This window comes from Plectropomus leopardus, chromosome 17, assembly GCF_008729295.1.
Source record: "Plectropomus leopardus isolate mb chromosome 17, YSFRI_Pleo_2.0, whole genome shotgun sequence".
Lineage (NCBI taxonomy): Eukaryota > Metazoa > Chordata > Actinopteri > Perciformes > Serranidae > Plectropomus > Plectropomus leopardus.
The window spans coordinates 29,602,268-29,620,666 of NC_056479.1; the positions used below are offsets into that span (position 1 = coordinate 29,602,268).

General features: G+C 42.3%; 1 protein-coding gene and 1 pseudogene across 1 annotated transcript; both read right to left on the reverse strand.

The window, feature by feature from the left end:
- Positions 1-49: 49 nt before the first annotated feature.
- Positions 50-1,741, reverse strand: LOC121956822 (lectin-like). Its single transcript, XM_042505221.1, has 5 exons — positions 1,666-1,741; positions 1,444-1,580; positions 1,219-1,353; positions 542-650; positions 50-464 (listed from the first exon to the last, which is right to left on the reverse strand). Exons 1-5 carry the CDS (start codon positions 1,739-1,741, stop codon positions 397-399), a joined length of 525 nt encoding a protein of 174 aa, XP_042361155.1. The 3' UTR covers positions 50-396.
- An 8,641-nt stretch (positions 1,742-10,382) lies between these two features.
- LOC121956823 lies at positions 10,383-18,277 on the reverse strand (annotated as a pseudogene).
- Between the last annotated feature and the right edge of the window lie 122 nt (positions 18,278-18,399).

An 18,399-nucleotide genomic window follows, 5' to 3' on the forward strand; every position in this document is an offset into this window, starting at 1 on the left:
TTTATTTTAAAGAAAAAAAAATCTTCCAAAATTTTTAATGTTTGTTAGTTCAGAGTTTAGTATGGGTTTTTTGTGTGTTTGTTGCACATGAAAATCCAATGATAATTTCTGTTTTTCCAGTTTGTGGCTAATAAATGGGGTCATTTTTGGCAGTTTATCAGTTGAAATATGAAAATTATTATTTGGATAGTGCTGGTGGTTTGGAGCAGATAAACAGCTGTAAGGGCTCCTCCGCCCACTCATTTGAATAATGTGTTTTTAAGCAGATTTTGGAAAGTGTCCCAGAGAAAACACAGAGAACCGGATCAGTGTGTTTCTGTTGATAAGGTGTTATTGATCCGTCTGCTGCTCAGCTCATCAGCTCCACTCTGAGTTTAACCCTTCACACGGTGCTGATCAGGATCTCCTGGCACACATGTAGTACTTCTTCCCCGTGCACACGGCATTATTCCACAGTCCCCACGCTGAAAGACACAGAAAACGTGACGTAACAAACACGCCACTCAGAGCTGCTGCTGATGTTACTGTTACTTTGACTCACTCTGATAGTTCATCTCCACACACTCCTCTCCTGACCTCCTGTCCGGCTGCAGGAAACCCCAACGCTGAAACTTGAACGGAGTTTTGTCGGTCCACTGAAAGCTGTGCCACTGAAACAACAAAACCCACATTCAGTCTGTCTCCAGTCCCAGTTCAGTGCAGCTCTGGTTCCAGTTCATGACCTCATCAGGTGGAAAATATGAATGACACCCAGAAATAATACAAGTCCTGTTTTTCTGCTTTGATGGGATCAAAAATGTCAGTTTGAATGGGTTTCAATGGAGCATTTTTGGACCTGAACAGTCTGAATGTAACTATTTAGTTTCCACAGTGTATTTTAGACCTATTGTAGGAGCTGAGCTGCAAATTCACTGATTACACTCAAATACACAATCTGGACTACATTTAGGACACATGCATCAACACACACACAGTTATCACAACATGGAGACTGAAAAGCGTAAAATATGACAAACACTCCCTAAGGGTTAAATATCATTATCCCTATTTATGATTTATCATTAATTTAGATTAATTAGACTGGTTCCTACCATAAAAACATTTAAAATACTCTCGTTATGTCTTCATGTGTCTGAGTGTCTCTGTTCGATCCGTCACTCATCCATTAATCCGTCCATCAGCTCAGGCGTCCTGATCACAGCGAGGAGTTCCTCTTACCAAATATTTGCTCCTGCCGCCGATCCAGAAATGGTCTTTGCGTTTGTTTGCTCTGAAGGCCAAACACAGCACCTGACTGTACTCGTACGGGCTGTGCATCGACACCAGGCGACCTCCGAGCAGCCGGCAGTTATCCTGAAAGAGTCGGAGGATTCGGTCTCAGTTCACCTGCAGAGTGTGTGTGTGTGTGTGTGTGTGTGTGTGTGTGTGTGTGTGTTTGATTACATCTGCATCTTGAAATGTCCTCGGAGTCAAAAAGTATTTAGCGCAGCGGTACACGTCGATCCGGAACCATCCGTCTCCACACGCTCTGGCTGGAAAACGTGTTTTACAGTTGTGACGAACCCTCGCCGTGACATCACCTGTGGGAGGTCAGTAACTTTAACCCTGAGCTGTGACTGTCAGGCTTCAGTCTCAGCTCTATATTTATGGCTGAGTGTTTCTTACCGGCTGCAGTGTCCTGAGCCAGAACCAGGACCAGGACCAGGACCAGAGTAACAGCTGAAGCCACAGCAGGACTCATCGCTCAGCGCTCGCTGACTGTCTGTTATCCTCAGCTGCAAACGAGTTGTAGGATTTTAGGACGTTTCTTGGATTTTAGGACATATCTATCATTTAAGGACATTTCCAGGATTTTGGGACATTTGTAGGATTTCAGGACATTTCCTGTATTTTAGGACATTTCTATGATTTTAGGACATTCCTACGATTTTAGGACATTTCTAAGATTTTAGGACATTCCTATGATTTTAGGCTATTCCTATGATTTTAGGATGTTTCTATGATTTTAGGACTTTTTTTTGGATTTTAGGACATTTCTATGATTTTGGGACATTTCTACGATTTTAGGACATTTCTTGTATTAATGACGTTAATGACGGCTGCCCTCGTTGTCGCTGCTCACGAAAGCTTCGCAGTCAAACCCGCGGCGGTAGAACGAAGCGTCAGATCGGGTCTACAGCTCAGCACAGACGATCCCCGTCAGTTATCTAATTCCTCCATCAGCTGCTGATCAGTGAGAACCAAATGATGATCATCTTCTGTCCTCACCACACAGAAAAAAAACAGAACTTACCTCTGATGTCTTCGTCCGTCCTCCGTCTGAGTGAGACCTGTGTCCGTCTCTCCTTTAATCCCCCTCACCTGTCTTTAATCCTCCTCCTCTTCAGCCTGTGGCTCTGACAACATGTTTAAATAAAGTTTAGTTGAAGGTAAAGATGAAACACAAACAGAGTTGGTACACAGCTGAGGGCAGGGGGACAGTTTTTCCAAACACTGCTCTGTCGTGGTCCTGAGGCCGCCGGTTTAACCAGTTTGAACGTGTCAGCTCGGCTCTCGTCTCAGACATACAGGACAGATTTCATCTGTGGGTCGCTGCTTTCCTCCAGGTCGTTCCTTCACCGGAGAACTCCGACCCTCACGTCTGCAAACATTTTACTGTTTTTCTCAGGAAACTTTTTAGGCCCCTGATCAAAAAACCACGAGCATTCGGCCTCGTGAAACCCTCCACAGCTTGAAGAATACGAATGCTTTCTCACGATAAGGAACCACTGAAGACAAGGATTTTAGGACGTTTCTTGGAGATTAGGACACATTGGGCCTCATGAAATTCTCTACAGTTTGAAGTATACGTAGCCAGAATAGTTGGTGTGTTTTCAGACTTTAAATAACTCGGAGGTGACCTGTTAACCTGTTAACCTGTTAACGTGTTAATGTGTTAACCTGTAACGTGTTAACCTGTTAACGTGGTAACCTGTTTATGTGTTAACCGATTACCTGTTAACCGGTTAACGTGTTAACCTGTTAACGTGTTAATGTGTTAACCTGTTAATGTGTTAACCTGTTAATGTGTTAACCTGTTAACATGTTAATGTGTTAAGCTGTTAACGTGTTAACCGGTTACCTGTTAACGTGGTAACCTGTTTATGTGTTAACCGATTACCTGTTAACGTGTTAACCTGTTAACCTGTTAACGTGTTAACCTGTTAACTGTTAACCGGTTATCTGTTAATGTGTTAACCTGTTAACCTGTTAACCTGTTAACCTGTGTTAACAGTTAACAGGTTAACAGTTTAACCTGTTAAGGTGTTAACTTGTTAAGGTGCTGGCTGAGAGCAGGTGGAAAACACAAACAGACAGCTTTAGTTTACTTTGTTTTGTTGGTGAGAGGTAAAATGTTTGTTCTGGTCCGGAGGCTGTCGTCTTAACTAAAATCAGCTGACACATCTCTTAGATAAAATCCATACCATCAAACCTTCTTCATATTATTATTATTACTATTATTATGATCATTATTATTATTATTATTATTATTATTATTATTATTATTATCATTATTATTATTATCATCATCATCATCATCATTATCATTATTATTATTATTATTATTATTATTATTATCATTATTATTATTATCATCATCATCATCATCATTATCATATTATTATTATTATTATTATTATTATTATTATTATTATTATGATACCTTTAAAACATTCAGTTACCTTTGAAAGTGTGTACAGAGGAAAGACACACCAATCACAATTAAACTGAACCTTTTTATTGATTTGAGCAGCTTTTTAGCACAGAACAGAAGCTTGAAGCAGAAAAAGCATGTGACTGGTTTAAACTCTGTCCAGTTTGAGCTCGTTGACATGCAGAAGGTGATCATGACATCAGCACAGGTCACTCAGGCCTCTTTTGAATTGTAGGATCATATTTTCACACATTTTATCCACAAATTACTACTCATTGTGTGTCACACTTCTATTTTCTTCATGTTACCAGCTGAAACGTCCCACAGAAATGTGTTAACCAGGGTGGGCGATCCTATTCCGAGTGATACAGAGCCGGAGCTGCTGATACCAATACTTTCCATTGTTAAAGGCAGTTTACGTATTTCCATGTAGGGTAGAGCAATGTGTCATGATTTAGGAGGTGAATAATTAATCTGCTTAATTAACAGCTAATGATGGCCAGTTACAGTTTGAAAATGTAACATTAACCTGCTGAAGATCTGATTTGATTAAAACAATAATTTCACCACTTTATATCTGGATTTTCTACCTCTGACCATTTTTACTATTGAAATACAATTCATTTTAGGACATTTCTAGGATTTTAGGATGTTTGTAGGATTTTAGGGCATTTCTAGGTTTTTAGGACATTAGGGTGTTTTGGGGATCTTGAACACCGCCTCTTGTCTTATTGTCCTACATCATAACATGTCTTAATATCCTGCTGCTACATTTTACCAGCCCGTTCTCTTTGAATGAACAAAATAACTTTGGTAATGTGTTTTTTGTAAGCTGTCCAGAGAAAGACGTCACGGCGCTCAGTGACTAAAACAGAAAGCCTCTGAAGTCCTCAAAGATGATTTTTTTTAAGTCTTGTGTGAGCAACATATAATCCTGAACTTTCTGCAGACATGATGATATCTTTTAATGGATGATTGCAAGATTAAATTTTTAAAAAATATATCTTTTAGGACTCCTGAGGTTTCTGCAGAAAGCTGCTAGCAAGAAGGTAATGTAAGTCTAAAACACCACGAGGGGAAACAAAAGATTATTCAGTCTGAATATCGGGGAGGACGGCAAACAGGAGGATTTAACAAAATCTCAGGCAAGACGCTCATTTTATGAAAACTGTTGACCCCAGGCCACATCAGAGGGCAGTTATCTGAGGCTCACTGTAACGGGTCGGTTCTATTTTGTCCGACGCCTGTTGTCCTGCACTAATGGCCTGTTTTGTTTGTTTTCAGTGTAATTGGCAGTGTCCTCACAGTGCTGGCCGTAGTACGGATCCTCGCAGTCGCACAGCGCGACAAACATGTTTTCCGCACGAACACATTTACCTCTTTTCTGAGCTTCACCACAGTCCAGATTTTTGCAGGGATCTTTAGTTTTCATCTCGTCATCACTTTTAATCATGACAACAAACTTGCCAGTCTTCCCACCTTTAGTTTCTTTACACTTCCCGACATAAATGAAAGACAAGTTATCTGAAGGGTCGTCAGGGTCGGCGTTAACTTCTTCTTCTTCCTCTTCTTCTTGTGCGTCCTTTTCTTTGTAGCTGTCATGCCCTTTTCTTGTAAAGGCGTGCATTGCTGTGTAAGTCTCAGACACTTTTATTCCTTCCACAGATTGGCTACATTCTTTGAGTTGGTTTTCTACCTTATAACACAGAACGGACTCATCCACACACGTACGGATGGCTCTTTTAACTTCCTCTGCCAGGGTGTGACTTCCTTTCACCTGTCTGGCTACAGCCACGCTCACTTCTCCTTTTGTCACCTCGATAAAACCTGACAAGGTGTGTCTGTTCAGTGTTTTAACGTGGGTATGTTCAGAATGTTTGGTCGTAAATGCAACAGCCATCCAGTCATACCTGCTATACGAATCTGCCAAAAAAGACCTGACTGTCTTTGCTAGTTGCTGATGGTTACTGTTCTCATCAATGTGCCTCTTCACATCCTTTTCAATGTATTCAGCACTCTTAATAATGCAGTACTTGTGGATTTGATACATAGCTGATGCAGACTTATAAGCGATTTTTGCTCTCTCCTTAACTGTGGCTTCATTTTCTATTTCCTTGAGTTTGTTGTAGACTGTATTCATTATATTGCCCTTGGCGATAAGTTGATCAATTAACAAGGTATATCTTTTGACAAGCTGTTCATGACATGTAAGACGTTCAGCCAGCATTTCACTCAATTTTATCACAAAGGATGTTCCCTCATTTGTCAGCAGGTTGTACAACTCTGTAGTGGCCTCTTTATATTCTATGTACTTTGCAGTAAATTCATCCTTGTGTCTCTGCTTCTCCTCTTTGGTTTTTGCTTTTTCAAGAGCGCTCAGGAAGTTATTATAAATAGTCCAGGCAGTGTTTATTTTCCTCTCTGGCTTAGAGTAGACACTACTCGCCCAGATGTCCCATTTCTGCTCCAAGTGATATTCGTCAATCTTAAAATTAAGATTCTCAAATTTAGACTTGAGAGCAGCTAATACTGGGTTTTGGTTTGTTCCTGACACAATCACCAGTATTAAATTGATAGCAGCGCTAATCCCTGCTCCATAAGTTGGTATCAGCCCAATAAAAGGAACAACTGCATTTCTAATGTGTTCAATATTTTCACGAATATCCTTGCCGATCTTTTCTAAATCTTCTTTGGCTTTCTCTAACTTCTCCTTAGTGACTTCCTCCACTAGATTCTGGTCTGGAGACGTAGAAACGATCACAGCGGAGAGAAGAAGGGAGGACATCAACAGGAGGAGCAGCCGGCCTGGAGACACCATGACTGCCAACGCACATCATGACAAAACACAAGCACAATGAGATTTTAATTATTACTTTTAATTTAGACCCATTATTCAGGAATGATTCATTCAATTTATTTACCGAATTTGCACACACCAGACACCAGAATGAAGCGACTGAGAGGGCTGTTAAAAATCGGGATACAGCTTTTTTTAAACATAGAATTAAGCAAAAGAATAGAATAGAATAGAATAGAATATGTAAATCTATCATCGGTCATTTTGTTGAGTTGAGGATGCTGATGGCACTCAGGATGAAGGACTTCTTAATATAACAACAATCCTACTGTGTGAAAATCACATAATACATTTATTAATCAGAATATATTTTTAATTCACTGACTGTAGTAACATTCGACTGAAAAGACAGTCCGGGTCAAGCTCTCTAATTTTTTTGTTTCCTCAGCAACAGTCTGAGTCTCGGGGTGGATGATTGATCAGCTGATCAAGTCGGTTTCAATTATAAAGCCCATTATGACATCAGTTTACCTCAGAGGGTTTTACAGCAGACAGCATCCCTCGCTGCTTAGACCCTCACATCGACTAAGGAAAAACTTGGTAGAAACGTAGTAAGAGCGACTGAGGAGGGACCCCGTGTCCATCTGATCAGCTGATCAGAGCTGTTAAGAGCAGTTGTGTCGTGTTTGATTGTTTTCGTACCTCCACACTGGTGATAGCGGTGGCTGTTTTGGGTTGTCTGTCAGTCTGTCTGGCCGTGAACGACATATCTCAAGAACACCTCGAGGACATTTTTTTTTCAAATTTGGCACAAAAGTTTGAGTAGACTCATGAATGAACTGATCAGATTTTGATGGTCAACAGCCAAAAGTCACTGTGACCCCACATCTATGTCATTTTTGTGAAAGTTATATCTCAAGAAAACAGTTCAGCACTACTACTAGTAGTAGTAGTAGTAGTAGTGTTAGTAGCAGCAGCAGCAGTAGTAGTAGTAGTGGTAGTGGTAGAAGTCGCAGTAGCGGCAGTAGAAGTAGCAACAGTAATTGTAGTAGTAGCAGTAGTGGTGGTAGTAACAGCATGACTTTTTTATTTCCTGGTGAAATCACATTGAACAACTAACGTTGTCTGTCAGAAGTTACGTTACATGACGTTACAGTGGATCCATGAGGAGCTAAAACTGTACACGCATTCATTTTACCATCTATGAAAACTCTCAAAAGTGACAGCAGAGAGACAGACGGGCTGCTGCAGACGATGGAGAGGTGAGTGTTTCCCATCAATAACCAAAACTCAGGTGTGCTGCAATAGTCCAGTTTTTCCCACCATAGTCAGTACAAAAAGTGGTCCTCTCAGGTTTAAAATTACTAGAAGCCCAACAGAATAAATAGACCCAAAGCTAGAGACATGGAGACTGAAGAAAGGGACTTACTGATATCTGGCTGGTAAACCGGTCAGTTGGTTTGTCTGCCGGTCGGTTGGTTGGTCAGCTGGTTGGTTGGTTGGTCAGCTGGTTGGTTGGTTGGTCTGCCGGTTGGTTGTGGATGTGATGTGAATGCGGTTTGTAGCAAATGTCTGGAGGTTGGTGAGTCCCTGAGGAGGTCTCTGATCTGTGATCTGATCAGTGGCTTTTATAGGAAGCTGGTTGACCACTCCTTCTCAACAGCTGGATGATTATCATTCATTTTTGGGCAGGGAGAGCTGCAGAGAAGGAGAGCTTCACCTTTTATGGCTACATGCTGCATCCTCTCTGTTCATTTGTTCTCTGACAAAGAAATAACATTTCTGTTTGACATGCGTCTTACTTTGAAGGTTTTTGCTGTCATTTCTGATTATAACAATGCAGGACATGGCAACAGTGTAAATGTAGCAAATGTAGTAAATGTGAGACTAGTAAGCACTGTAGTAGTAGAAGTAGTAGAAGTAGTAGTAGTAGTAATAGTAAATGTGTTAGTAGTAGGAGTAAATGTTGTAATAGTAAATGTGGTAGTAATAATAATAGTAATTATTATAGTAGTAGTAGTAAATGTGGTAGTAATAGTAGTAGTAGACATTATAGTAGTAGTAGTAAATGTGTTAGTAGTAGTGGTAGTAGACATTATAGTTGTAGTAGTAAATGTGGTAGTAATAGTAGTAGTAGACATTATAGTAGCAGTAGTAAATGTAGTAGTAAATGTGTTAGTAGTAGTAGTAGTAAATATGGTGATAGTAGATGTGGTACTAATAGTAGTAGTTGACATTATAGTAGTAGTAGTAAATGTGGTAGTAATAGTAGTAGTAGACATTATAGTAGCAGTAGTAAATGTGTTAGCAGCAGTGATAAATGTGGTAGTAGTACTAGTTTTAAATGTAGTAGTATCAGCTGTGTGAAGATGGCCTCGTGGCCTCCCGGTGAGTGTCCTGTTTCTCTGGGTGCAGATCTGACAGTCTGACCCTCCGTCAGTCGTCCTGAATCAAGCCGCTGCTGTCAGATGAGTCATCGTTCAGCGTATAAAGGTACAGTATTACAGCCGTCTATTTGAATGTGAAAGCAGCCCTTCAGTCTCTGTGTAATCTAACAGAAGGTCATTTATTAGCAGAACTTTGCAGCAGCAGTTGTCTGTTATTCAAATTTTGTTTCAACCGTCAGTTTGATTCTGACAGGGTCCGTTTGTTATTTGCTTTTACGACAGTGCGATCTTTATTGGACTGCATGAGACTGCAGGACCCAGAGAAAGGTCACACCAGGACAGATTCTCTTTGTCTTCATTTACTAGTAGAAGCTTGTTCCCCAAGAGAGTTCAAGTATCTTGGTCTGGTTTTCAGTGAGGGACGTCTGCAGTGATGCCGGAGCTGGTCTGGACTGTGGTCCAGAGTCAGCTTTGGTGGACTGTGGTGGTTCAGAGGGAGCTGTGGTGGACTGTGGTGGTTCAGAGGGAGCATGGTGGACTGTGGTGGTTCAGAGGGAGCTGTGATGGACTGTGGTGGTTCAGAGGGAGTTGTTGTGCACTGTGGCGGTTCAGGGGGAATAGCTGTGGACTGTGGTGGTTCAGAGGGTGCTGTGGTGGACTGTGGTGGTTCAGGGGGAATAGCTGTGGACTGTGGTGGTTCAGAGGGAACTGTGGTGGACTGTGGTGGTTCAGAGGGTGCTGTGGTGGACTGTGGTGGTTCAGAGGGTCTGTTATCACACAGAGACACTTTTTAAAGTCAGGACTCTTTATTTGGAAACACTTTAAAATATCGTATCTTATAACTGACGTTAATCTGAGCAGATCTAAGAGTTCATTCATGTATTTATTCACAGCCATAAACAGATGATTGATGATAATTCAGTGAAACAGCTGCTGTGATTTAAAACATCTTCAGTTATAACAAAAACTCAACACCAACAAATATTTAATATGTCCTTATTTCTGCCTATAAATTCATTATAGTCTGTTATTACTCAGTGCTTATATATTTCCAATAAATGTTGTTAAAGTGACTTTAAATAAATATGTGCAGATGAAGAAGAAACTGTAAGAGAGCGGATGAATCTGGACCTCATGCAGGAACGGACTCATTCAACAAAACTTAAATATTTCTCTAATAATTGTGATTTAATTTCTCTCAGTATTTATATGAACAGATTGTTAATGTGTTAGTGTGAATATAAACAACTTCCACTAATACAAAAAATAAGACTTACAAAAAAAAATAATTTGCAAATATAAAATAGATCAGACAAACAAATTCCGCAAATTAAAAAAAATCAGTGAAAACATTTAATAATTTATAAATGAATAAGAAATATTTGTCAATGTGTTTCTAACATTTTAGACTTTGAAACATACTTGAGAGTCCAGTTTTTATTTGTGAATCTCCATTTTATGCAGATTTGTGTTTGAATTTTTGAATTTTTTTTGTGAGTTTACAATCTTTTTTATATTTGTTAAAGATGTTTTAAATTCACAGATGACACATTATCACACACACTTTCTCTGTTCTCACAACTAATATTGGCACAAATCTGTCTCCGTAGTTGAGCAGCAGTGTAAAAGGTTCATTACTGACGTGTGAAACCTGCAGAGGCAGAAAAACACTGAAGATCTGTTTTCAAATCCCGTTTTAAACGATGCTCATTAGGCTCAATGTTTCCTCTCTAAAGTGCTGAAATTAGTTTGAGTCAAAATTCTAAATTAAAGACGAAAAACAGAACAAATCTAAAATCAGGAATCAAACTAAAGATGGCAGAATACTTCAGAGATAATCTGATTTTCATGTTTCTGCACGTTTACGTCGTCAGTTTTCATCATCAGTCGGCGTCTTCGTGTCCTCAGCTGGTCAGCTGCTCCTCTGTCACTGCAAGACAAAGGTCAAAGGTCATGATTTTGTCTTTTATCACACCTGATGTCAGCAGTTACAAAAACTGAAACACGTCATTGAAAAGAAAAACATGTTTCCTCCTTCCCCTCCAACACGCACTGGAATACCTTAAAGTCAGGGTTCATATGGTCATGAAAAACCTGGAAAGTCATGGAATTTACAAACAGCAATATCCAGGACTGGAAAATTTTTCCAAAGCTAAATATACCCTTAATGTTTTAGAAAAGTCCTGGAATTTCTATTCCCAAACCTGTATAATAGTAACGTGATGTGTTCAAAGACCATCGGAAATTTTAAAACCCAACAATAACTTCTGTCTCTACAGTTTCTGCGGATAAATTGGGTCAGTTTGGGTTTTTTTTTTAAATTTATTTTTTCACACGCCTTCCAAAATCCCTGTACTAAAATCACTAAAAATGTTTAAAGAAAATTTAAAAAATCACCAAATTCTTCAATGAATTTTTAAAGAAAACATGCTTTCCAAACAAAAACATTTTAAAAGTAAAATGCCAAATGTATTTCTTTAAAAATCACCCCTAATTTCGAAAGAAATAAGAAAAAAAGCCAAATGTTTTTTAAGAAAAAAAAGGCCAAAATATTATCTTTAAAATAAATCAATAGATAATGAGTATTGATGATATTTTAGAGAATGTTTGATCTTTAAACTTTGCCTCAAAGTCCTGGAAATTTATTGGTTAAAAAATGTGTGTGTACCATGTAAATTAATGTAATTTAACCTCCATTAACCAGCAGGTTTCAGGTTTGGGTCTTGATTTATAAATGCTGAGCTCACCGTGCAGCTGTGTCTCGGGGGCAAAGGTCACGCCTCTCCCTGCTCTCTCCTGAGATCCGCTGCTGCTGCTGCTGACCGAACTCTTCCTCATGATTCCTGAACGACAAACACGAACTGTCATCACATGACCTCAAATTAAACTTCATTCTTCCGTTTCAGGCTGCAGCGCTGCTCCACACCTGCAGGGGGCGCCACCTCCGGTCTCTGCAGGCTGTTTCTGCGAGGAGGATGAGGAGGGTAGGTCCCTGACTTGGAGACGCGGCGTTGGCGGTTGGTCAACATGGCGGCTGGAGGGACGATCCCCCGGGGCGGGACTTTACCCATCCTCAGGTACAGCTGCTCGATCTCTGTCTTCTGATTGGCCTGCAGGTTCTGCACCTCCAGCAGGTGTCTGCGGGTTCAAACACAGATTCAAGTTGCTCTTTATCCTTTTATGACTTCAACTTTACATTTGGAAAAAAAGGGCACAAAGTCTTCTTCCTTCACTTTTTATGGCATTATTAGATCATTAAAGGGAAGAAAAAGTACTAAAAACAAAAGGAAAAGATTGAAAATGCAGAGCGAAAAAGGCGGGAGCTTTTCTTACAGTGTAGAACGCCTCCTCGAACACCAGCAGCGGTCCAGAGAAGCCGATCACCAGCAGAGGCTGAGCGCCCAGCACGCTGAACACCACGCCCTGCAGCGCCGTCGCCACGATCAGCTCCGACACGCCAATCAGACCCTCCGTCTTCTCACCTGTGGACGGGTGGACAGAGAATGTCTTACAGAACCAACCACAGCTCGTCAGGAGGTTCAGAGTCCGTCAGCGCGTCTCTGACTCACCTAGCAGCCCTCCGAAGGTGATGGCGGGCGACAGCGCGGCGAAGTAGATGAAGATGACGGCGGCCATGCACTGAGGGTTAAGAGCGTCTCGGATGTCACTGAGGTACTGAGGGTAGCGTCGACTCACGTCTTTGATCAGACCTCCGAAAAGACGGCCGGTGCGCCTCAGGGGCTCGTCACCGGGTTTGGAGGGAACGAGGGAGTCTGCGGGAAAAAAACCAAAACAAACGACATCAGAACATCAACATCAGGACGGCTCGTGTCATCAGGAGGTTTTTTATTAATATAAAAGAAACTTTCACTCTACGCTGACGACGCCCTGATTTACCTTCAGAAGACCACAGCTTCAAACTGAACTCTGCCAAAACCCCCTGAGTCCTGATCCTAGTCTGACCCCGACTGACCGCTGCTACATCACGCTGTGAGAGAACGGCATCATGGGAAATTCCTTCTGAAGCAACATTTAGTGAAAGCTCAACTTTCCCAGCAGCAAAAGCGGGTATTTTTCTGAACATTTCCAGCCATGTTTAAAGCGAAAAGTGTTTTTTTAAAACCAAGATTTTAGAATATTTCCAGTCTCGTAACAACCAAAACTGACATTCTTTAACGACAGGCTGGGACATTTCTGTCCGCGTTTATGAAGACAGAAACTGCTGTTTCTAAGTCCTGTTTATAGCCACAAAAGCTGCTTTGTTTTTTTCTGGTCTTGTAACAACAAAAGCAGGTATTTTTTAACATAAATGTGGGATATTTCCAGATGTGTCTATAGTGACAAAAGCAGGTAAGAAGTGAGAATAGAGTAAAATGCTGACTCAGCAGCACAGAGGCTCAGAGACCGTGATTCGGGATGTTGATGAAAAAACAAACAAACAGAGAGCTGGAATCTCCTACTCGGCAGTTTGACGTTTAAGAGCTCAGAGAACTTTAACTCATAAAAATCTGAAAATCTAAAAATCTGAGGACATTCACAGACGTGAAAAAGTGCATTCTTGCTTCACGATGGCGTCTTGCTGGTTTGAGATGCTGTTTGTGTACTCGGCTGATTTGGGTCTGCAGTCGTGTGTCATCACTCACTGTCTCTGACCTCCAGAAGGCTAAAAAACCCCAAAACATACTTTCTAACAAAACGCCAAAGACGTTAGAGGAAATCAGCAGGTGATAACCGACCTTCATCCTGCTGAGTGCCGCTCTGTTTCTCCGGCAGTCTGCCGCTCTGCTGCTCCTCCCGCTTTCGCAGCATTTCTCGTTGGAAGCGAGCGACCGAGTGCAGCAGCTCGTCGTCGTCGACGTCGGAGGGCGGGAGGGACGATACTGCAGTCCAAAAAGCGGTTGATGGCCGTCAGCAGGTCCTGGCGGTCGTCGGCCTGGTATGCCGCCTCGTGGAAGTGCTGAGGGCGGAATTAATGTGAGCACATGACGGGTCAAGGCAGCGGCGCCCTCTGGTGGTGGTATCGTACACAGTGGCAGGAACCGTTCACGCTGCAGGGACTCACCTTGTCGGACATGAGCGTGGAGATGGAGCGTCCAATCTGGTGGTAGTCGATGCTGGCGGTGGGCGGGCCCAGCAGGAGGAAGAGGAACCTAACGGGGACAGGAACCTCCAAGACGGACTCCAGCAGGACCGCCTCCTGCAGCCGCACAAACGCCATGGAGGGCTGCTCCAGGAAGCCCACGCTGCCTGCAGACACAGCAGAGGGAAGCAGCAAACCCTCTGAAGCTCAGGATCTACAGACTGATGCTGGTGATGAAGACCATGAGGTGAGGTTGGACACGTACCCACGAGAACGACGGTGGCCTCGGCTCTCTCGGGGATCTTCTCCATCAGCTTCACTTCATGTCTGGACCTGGAGTGGCTGATGGGCTGATGGGCGGGGCTTCTTTCTAAACACATCACATTAACAGAAGCGCCAAATAAATACAGCAAATCCCCACAAGTCAAACACTCACAAGGCTCCTCCTGACACGACTACACCGATGAGTCCCAGCTGGGGGGGACACGGTCGGAGAGACAGCATCAGAGAGACACTGTCAGAGAGACAGCGTCAGAGAGACAGCATCAGACAGACACTGTCAGAGAGACACTGTCAGAGAGACAGCGTCAGACAGACACTGTCAGAGAGACAGCGTCAGAGAGACAGCGTCAGACAGACACTGTCAGAGAGACACTGTCAGAGAGACAGCATCAGACAGACACTGTCAGAGAGACACTGTCAGAGAGACAGCGTCAGACAGACACTGTCAGAGAGACAGCGTCAGACAGACACTGTCAGACAGACACTGTCAGACAGACACTGTCAGAGAGACAGCGTCAGAGAGACAGCATCAGACAGACACTGTCAGAGAGACACTGTCAGAGAGACAGCGTCAGAGAGACAGCATCAGACAGACACTGTCAGAGAGACAGCGTCAGACAGACACTGTCAGAGAGACAGCGTCAGACAGACACTGTCAGACAGACACTGTCAGACAGACACTGTCAGAGAGACACTGTCAGAGAGACAGCATCAGACAGACACTGTCAGAGAGACACTGTCAGAGAGACAGCGTCAGACAGACACTGTCAGAGAGACAGCGTCAGACAGACACTGTCAGAGAGACACTGTCAGAGAGACAGCGTCAGACAGACACTGTCAGAGAGACACTGTCAGAGAGACAGCGTCAGACAGACACTGTCAGAGAGACAGCGTAAGAGAGACAGCGTCAGACAGACAGGTGCTCAGGTGTCCTCAGCCATCTTCGTACCTTGCTCTTCTCTCCGTCAGCCTCTCTGTGATTGGTCAGATTGATGGAGGGCTCTGATTGGCCGTCGTGTTTTTCCATCAGGGCGGCCATGTTGGCTGCAGAGATGTTCTTGCTGAACAAGCTGTGATCTATGGATGGATGTTAATGGATGGATGATGGAGATATGGATGGATATTACTGGATGGATGAATGATGGAGGGAGGGATGGATGGGATGGATGGATGGATGGATGGATGGATGGAAGGATGGAGGGAGGGAGGGAGGGATGGGGATGGATGGATGGATGGATGGATGGATGGATGGATGGAGGATGAGATGGGATGGATGGATGGATGGATGGATGGATGGATGGATGGATGGATGGATGGATGGATGGATGGGAGGGATGGGATGGATGATGGATGGATGGATGGATGATGGATGGATGGATGGGATGGGATGGATGGATGGAGGGATGGATGGATGGATGATGGATGGATGGATGATGATGGATGGATGATGATGGATGGATGGATGAGGGATGATGGGAGGGATGGATGATGGATGATGGATGGATGGATGATGGATGATGGATGGATGATGATGATGGATGATGGATGGATGGATGGATGGATGGATGGATGGATGATGATGGAGGGATGGGATGGATGGATGATGATGATGATGGATGGATGGATGATGGATGATGATGATGATGGATGATGGATGGATGGATGGATGGATGGATGGATGATGGATGGAGGGAGGGAGGGAGGGAGGGAGGGAGAAGGATGGATGGATGGATGATGGATGGATGTATTTGGGACCTGTGGCGGAGCAGCAAAGCTCGGAGGACGTTGGCTCGGTCTTCAGCTTTGATCTGGTCTGAGATCACCATCTGCTCCACCACCTGCTGAGCGATCCCCGGCAGAGTCCTCTGCTTCAGGTCCAGGAGCACCGCCCCTGAAAACACAACGCCGTGACATCACACACTGACATCATCACACACTGACATCATCACTCTCCTCTACATCAGATCCCTGATGTTTCATTCAAGGTGAAAATCCACAGATGGAAACATGTTATTTTATTAAACATCAATGACAACATAAATATGTGGATTTCCATTTGCTGATTTTCCTTCTCTGTTTTGTACAGGTTTTATTGGTTTTAGTTTTTAGATAAATATATGTACAGGATTGTGGAAACAACAACCTTCCAATCATTATGAGGAAATACCGGCATCATTACAGGAAGTACTACATGTGCACAGCACGTAAAAAACATGATGTAATGATGTGATGAAGAGAGGAAGGAAGCCTTCACTTTCTGCTGCAAAAAGAGTGAATGCTCTATCTGTTATGGTTTTTATATGAGATGGATTAAACAGAATCATGCATGATTTGTTTAAACAGTGTTGATGTGTAGTGTCAGTGTTCCTCCACTGGGGGCAGCAGAGTGCCTCTTCACCGTGCGAGATGGTTTTTCGGAGCTCCAGCAGGGAGCGGAAGGACAGGGAGGCGACGTGAGGCCTCCCCCAGCGCTCCGTCTCCTCCTCCACCTCCTCCTCAAACTTGATCCATCGAGCCGTCTCCCTCCACTGCAGCTCCTGGTTCCTGTCGATCACCAGCTCGTTCAGCTCCACAAACACCTGCACACACACACACACACACACACACACACACACACACACAAACACACACACACACACACACATATCCGTTTTTGTTACTTTTGAGGACAATACACTGACACATTCATTCCCAGGACACTGAACCCGACCTTCATCATCACCTCTACATCTCATACCATTCAGCACTTACAGTATATTACTTTAACGACTTATATATATTTGTATTTTAATTCTATTTTGTTTGTATATATATATATATTAGCTAATGTTTAATTATTTCCTAACTATATTTTTTAAAATTATTTATCTGAACTGTCATTCTGACATTGCTGAATTTTAAGTAATTTACCAGACTTTATTTTGATTTATTACTTTTGTATGAAGCACACGTTGTAAATATTTTTGTTTCTGCTTCTGTATATATTGTGTTGTACACTGTAGCATAATGCACTTTTTTCTTTTTTAAATATTTCTTAAGGTAACTTACTAGTTTTGCACATAAAGAACATATTTTTAAGTTTTTTATGGACTTAAATGCTCAACATATTATTCATATTTTACATTTTAAAACATTTTAAATACTCGAATGAAAATTGAAGCAAAAAGCACATATTTTTATGTTATGTTTTACTTACTGTTTACTTTCATACTTTTTATTTTCATACTCCTTCTATAATTCTCCAAGCTTTACATCAGAGTGACTGTAATGTATCAGTTTTCCTCAGGGATCAATAAAATATTTCTGATTCTGATTCACGCTTACAGCGAGATGAACAGTAATACAATCGATCCTTCCTCTGCGCAGATCTGATCCATTTCAATGTATTTTAAATAACCACTTCATTTCTTTTTTCTTTTCATCTTATCTAACCCGACCTTTATCACCACTCAATCTCCCACAATACTTAATGGATCATTGTCAGATGTGACAGTTCAGATAAATCATTTTAATCATATATATAGTTAGGTAAATAATGTAAACATTAGCTATATATATATCATATATACAAACAAAATAATAGAATTAAAATACAAAACGTCCACATGTAATGTCCAAAACATGTTAATAATACTGTAAGGTCATCATGATGAATGGTACACTGAGATGTAGAGGTGATGATGATCATCGGGTTTCATGTACACCTCTGGGAATGAATGTAGTCAGTGTATTGTCAGTCAAAAAACCAACAAAAACGGATATGTGTGTGTGTGTGTGAGGGGATGTTGTGTGTGTGTGTGTGTGTGTGTGTGTGTGTGTGGTGTGTGTGCAGGTGTTTGTGGAGCTGAACGAGCTGGTGATCGACAGGAACCAGGAGCTGCAGTGGAGGGAGGACGGCTCGATGGATCAAGTTTGAGGAGGATGGAGGAGGATCTAAGACGGATCGCTGGGGGAGGCCTCACGTCGCTGATCCCTGTCCTTCCGCTCCCTGCTGGAGCTCCGAAAAACACATCTCGCACGGTGAAGAGGCAACTCATGCTGCCATCAGTGGAGGAATCACTGACACTACACATCAACACAGTTTTTAAACAAATCATGCATGATTCTGTTTAATCCATACATCATCCATAAAAACCATAACAGATAGAGCATTTCACTC

Excerpts from the sequence above, each read along its gene's own strand:
- LOC121956822 (XM_042505221.1), bottom strand. The coding sequence starts at position 1,741 with ATGAGTCCTGCTGTGGCTTCAGCTGTTACTCTGGTCCTGGTCCTGGTC. Across the intron at positions 651-1,218 it reads GCGGCAGGAGCAAATATTTG|TGGCACAGCTTTCAGTGGAC; the intron begins GTAAGAGGAACT and ends TTGTTGTTTCAG. Across the intron at positions 465-541 it reads TGTGGAGATGAACTATCAGA|CGTGGGGACTGTGGAATAAT; the intron begins GTGAGTCAAAGT and ends TGTGTCTTTCAG.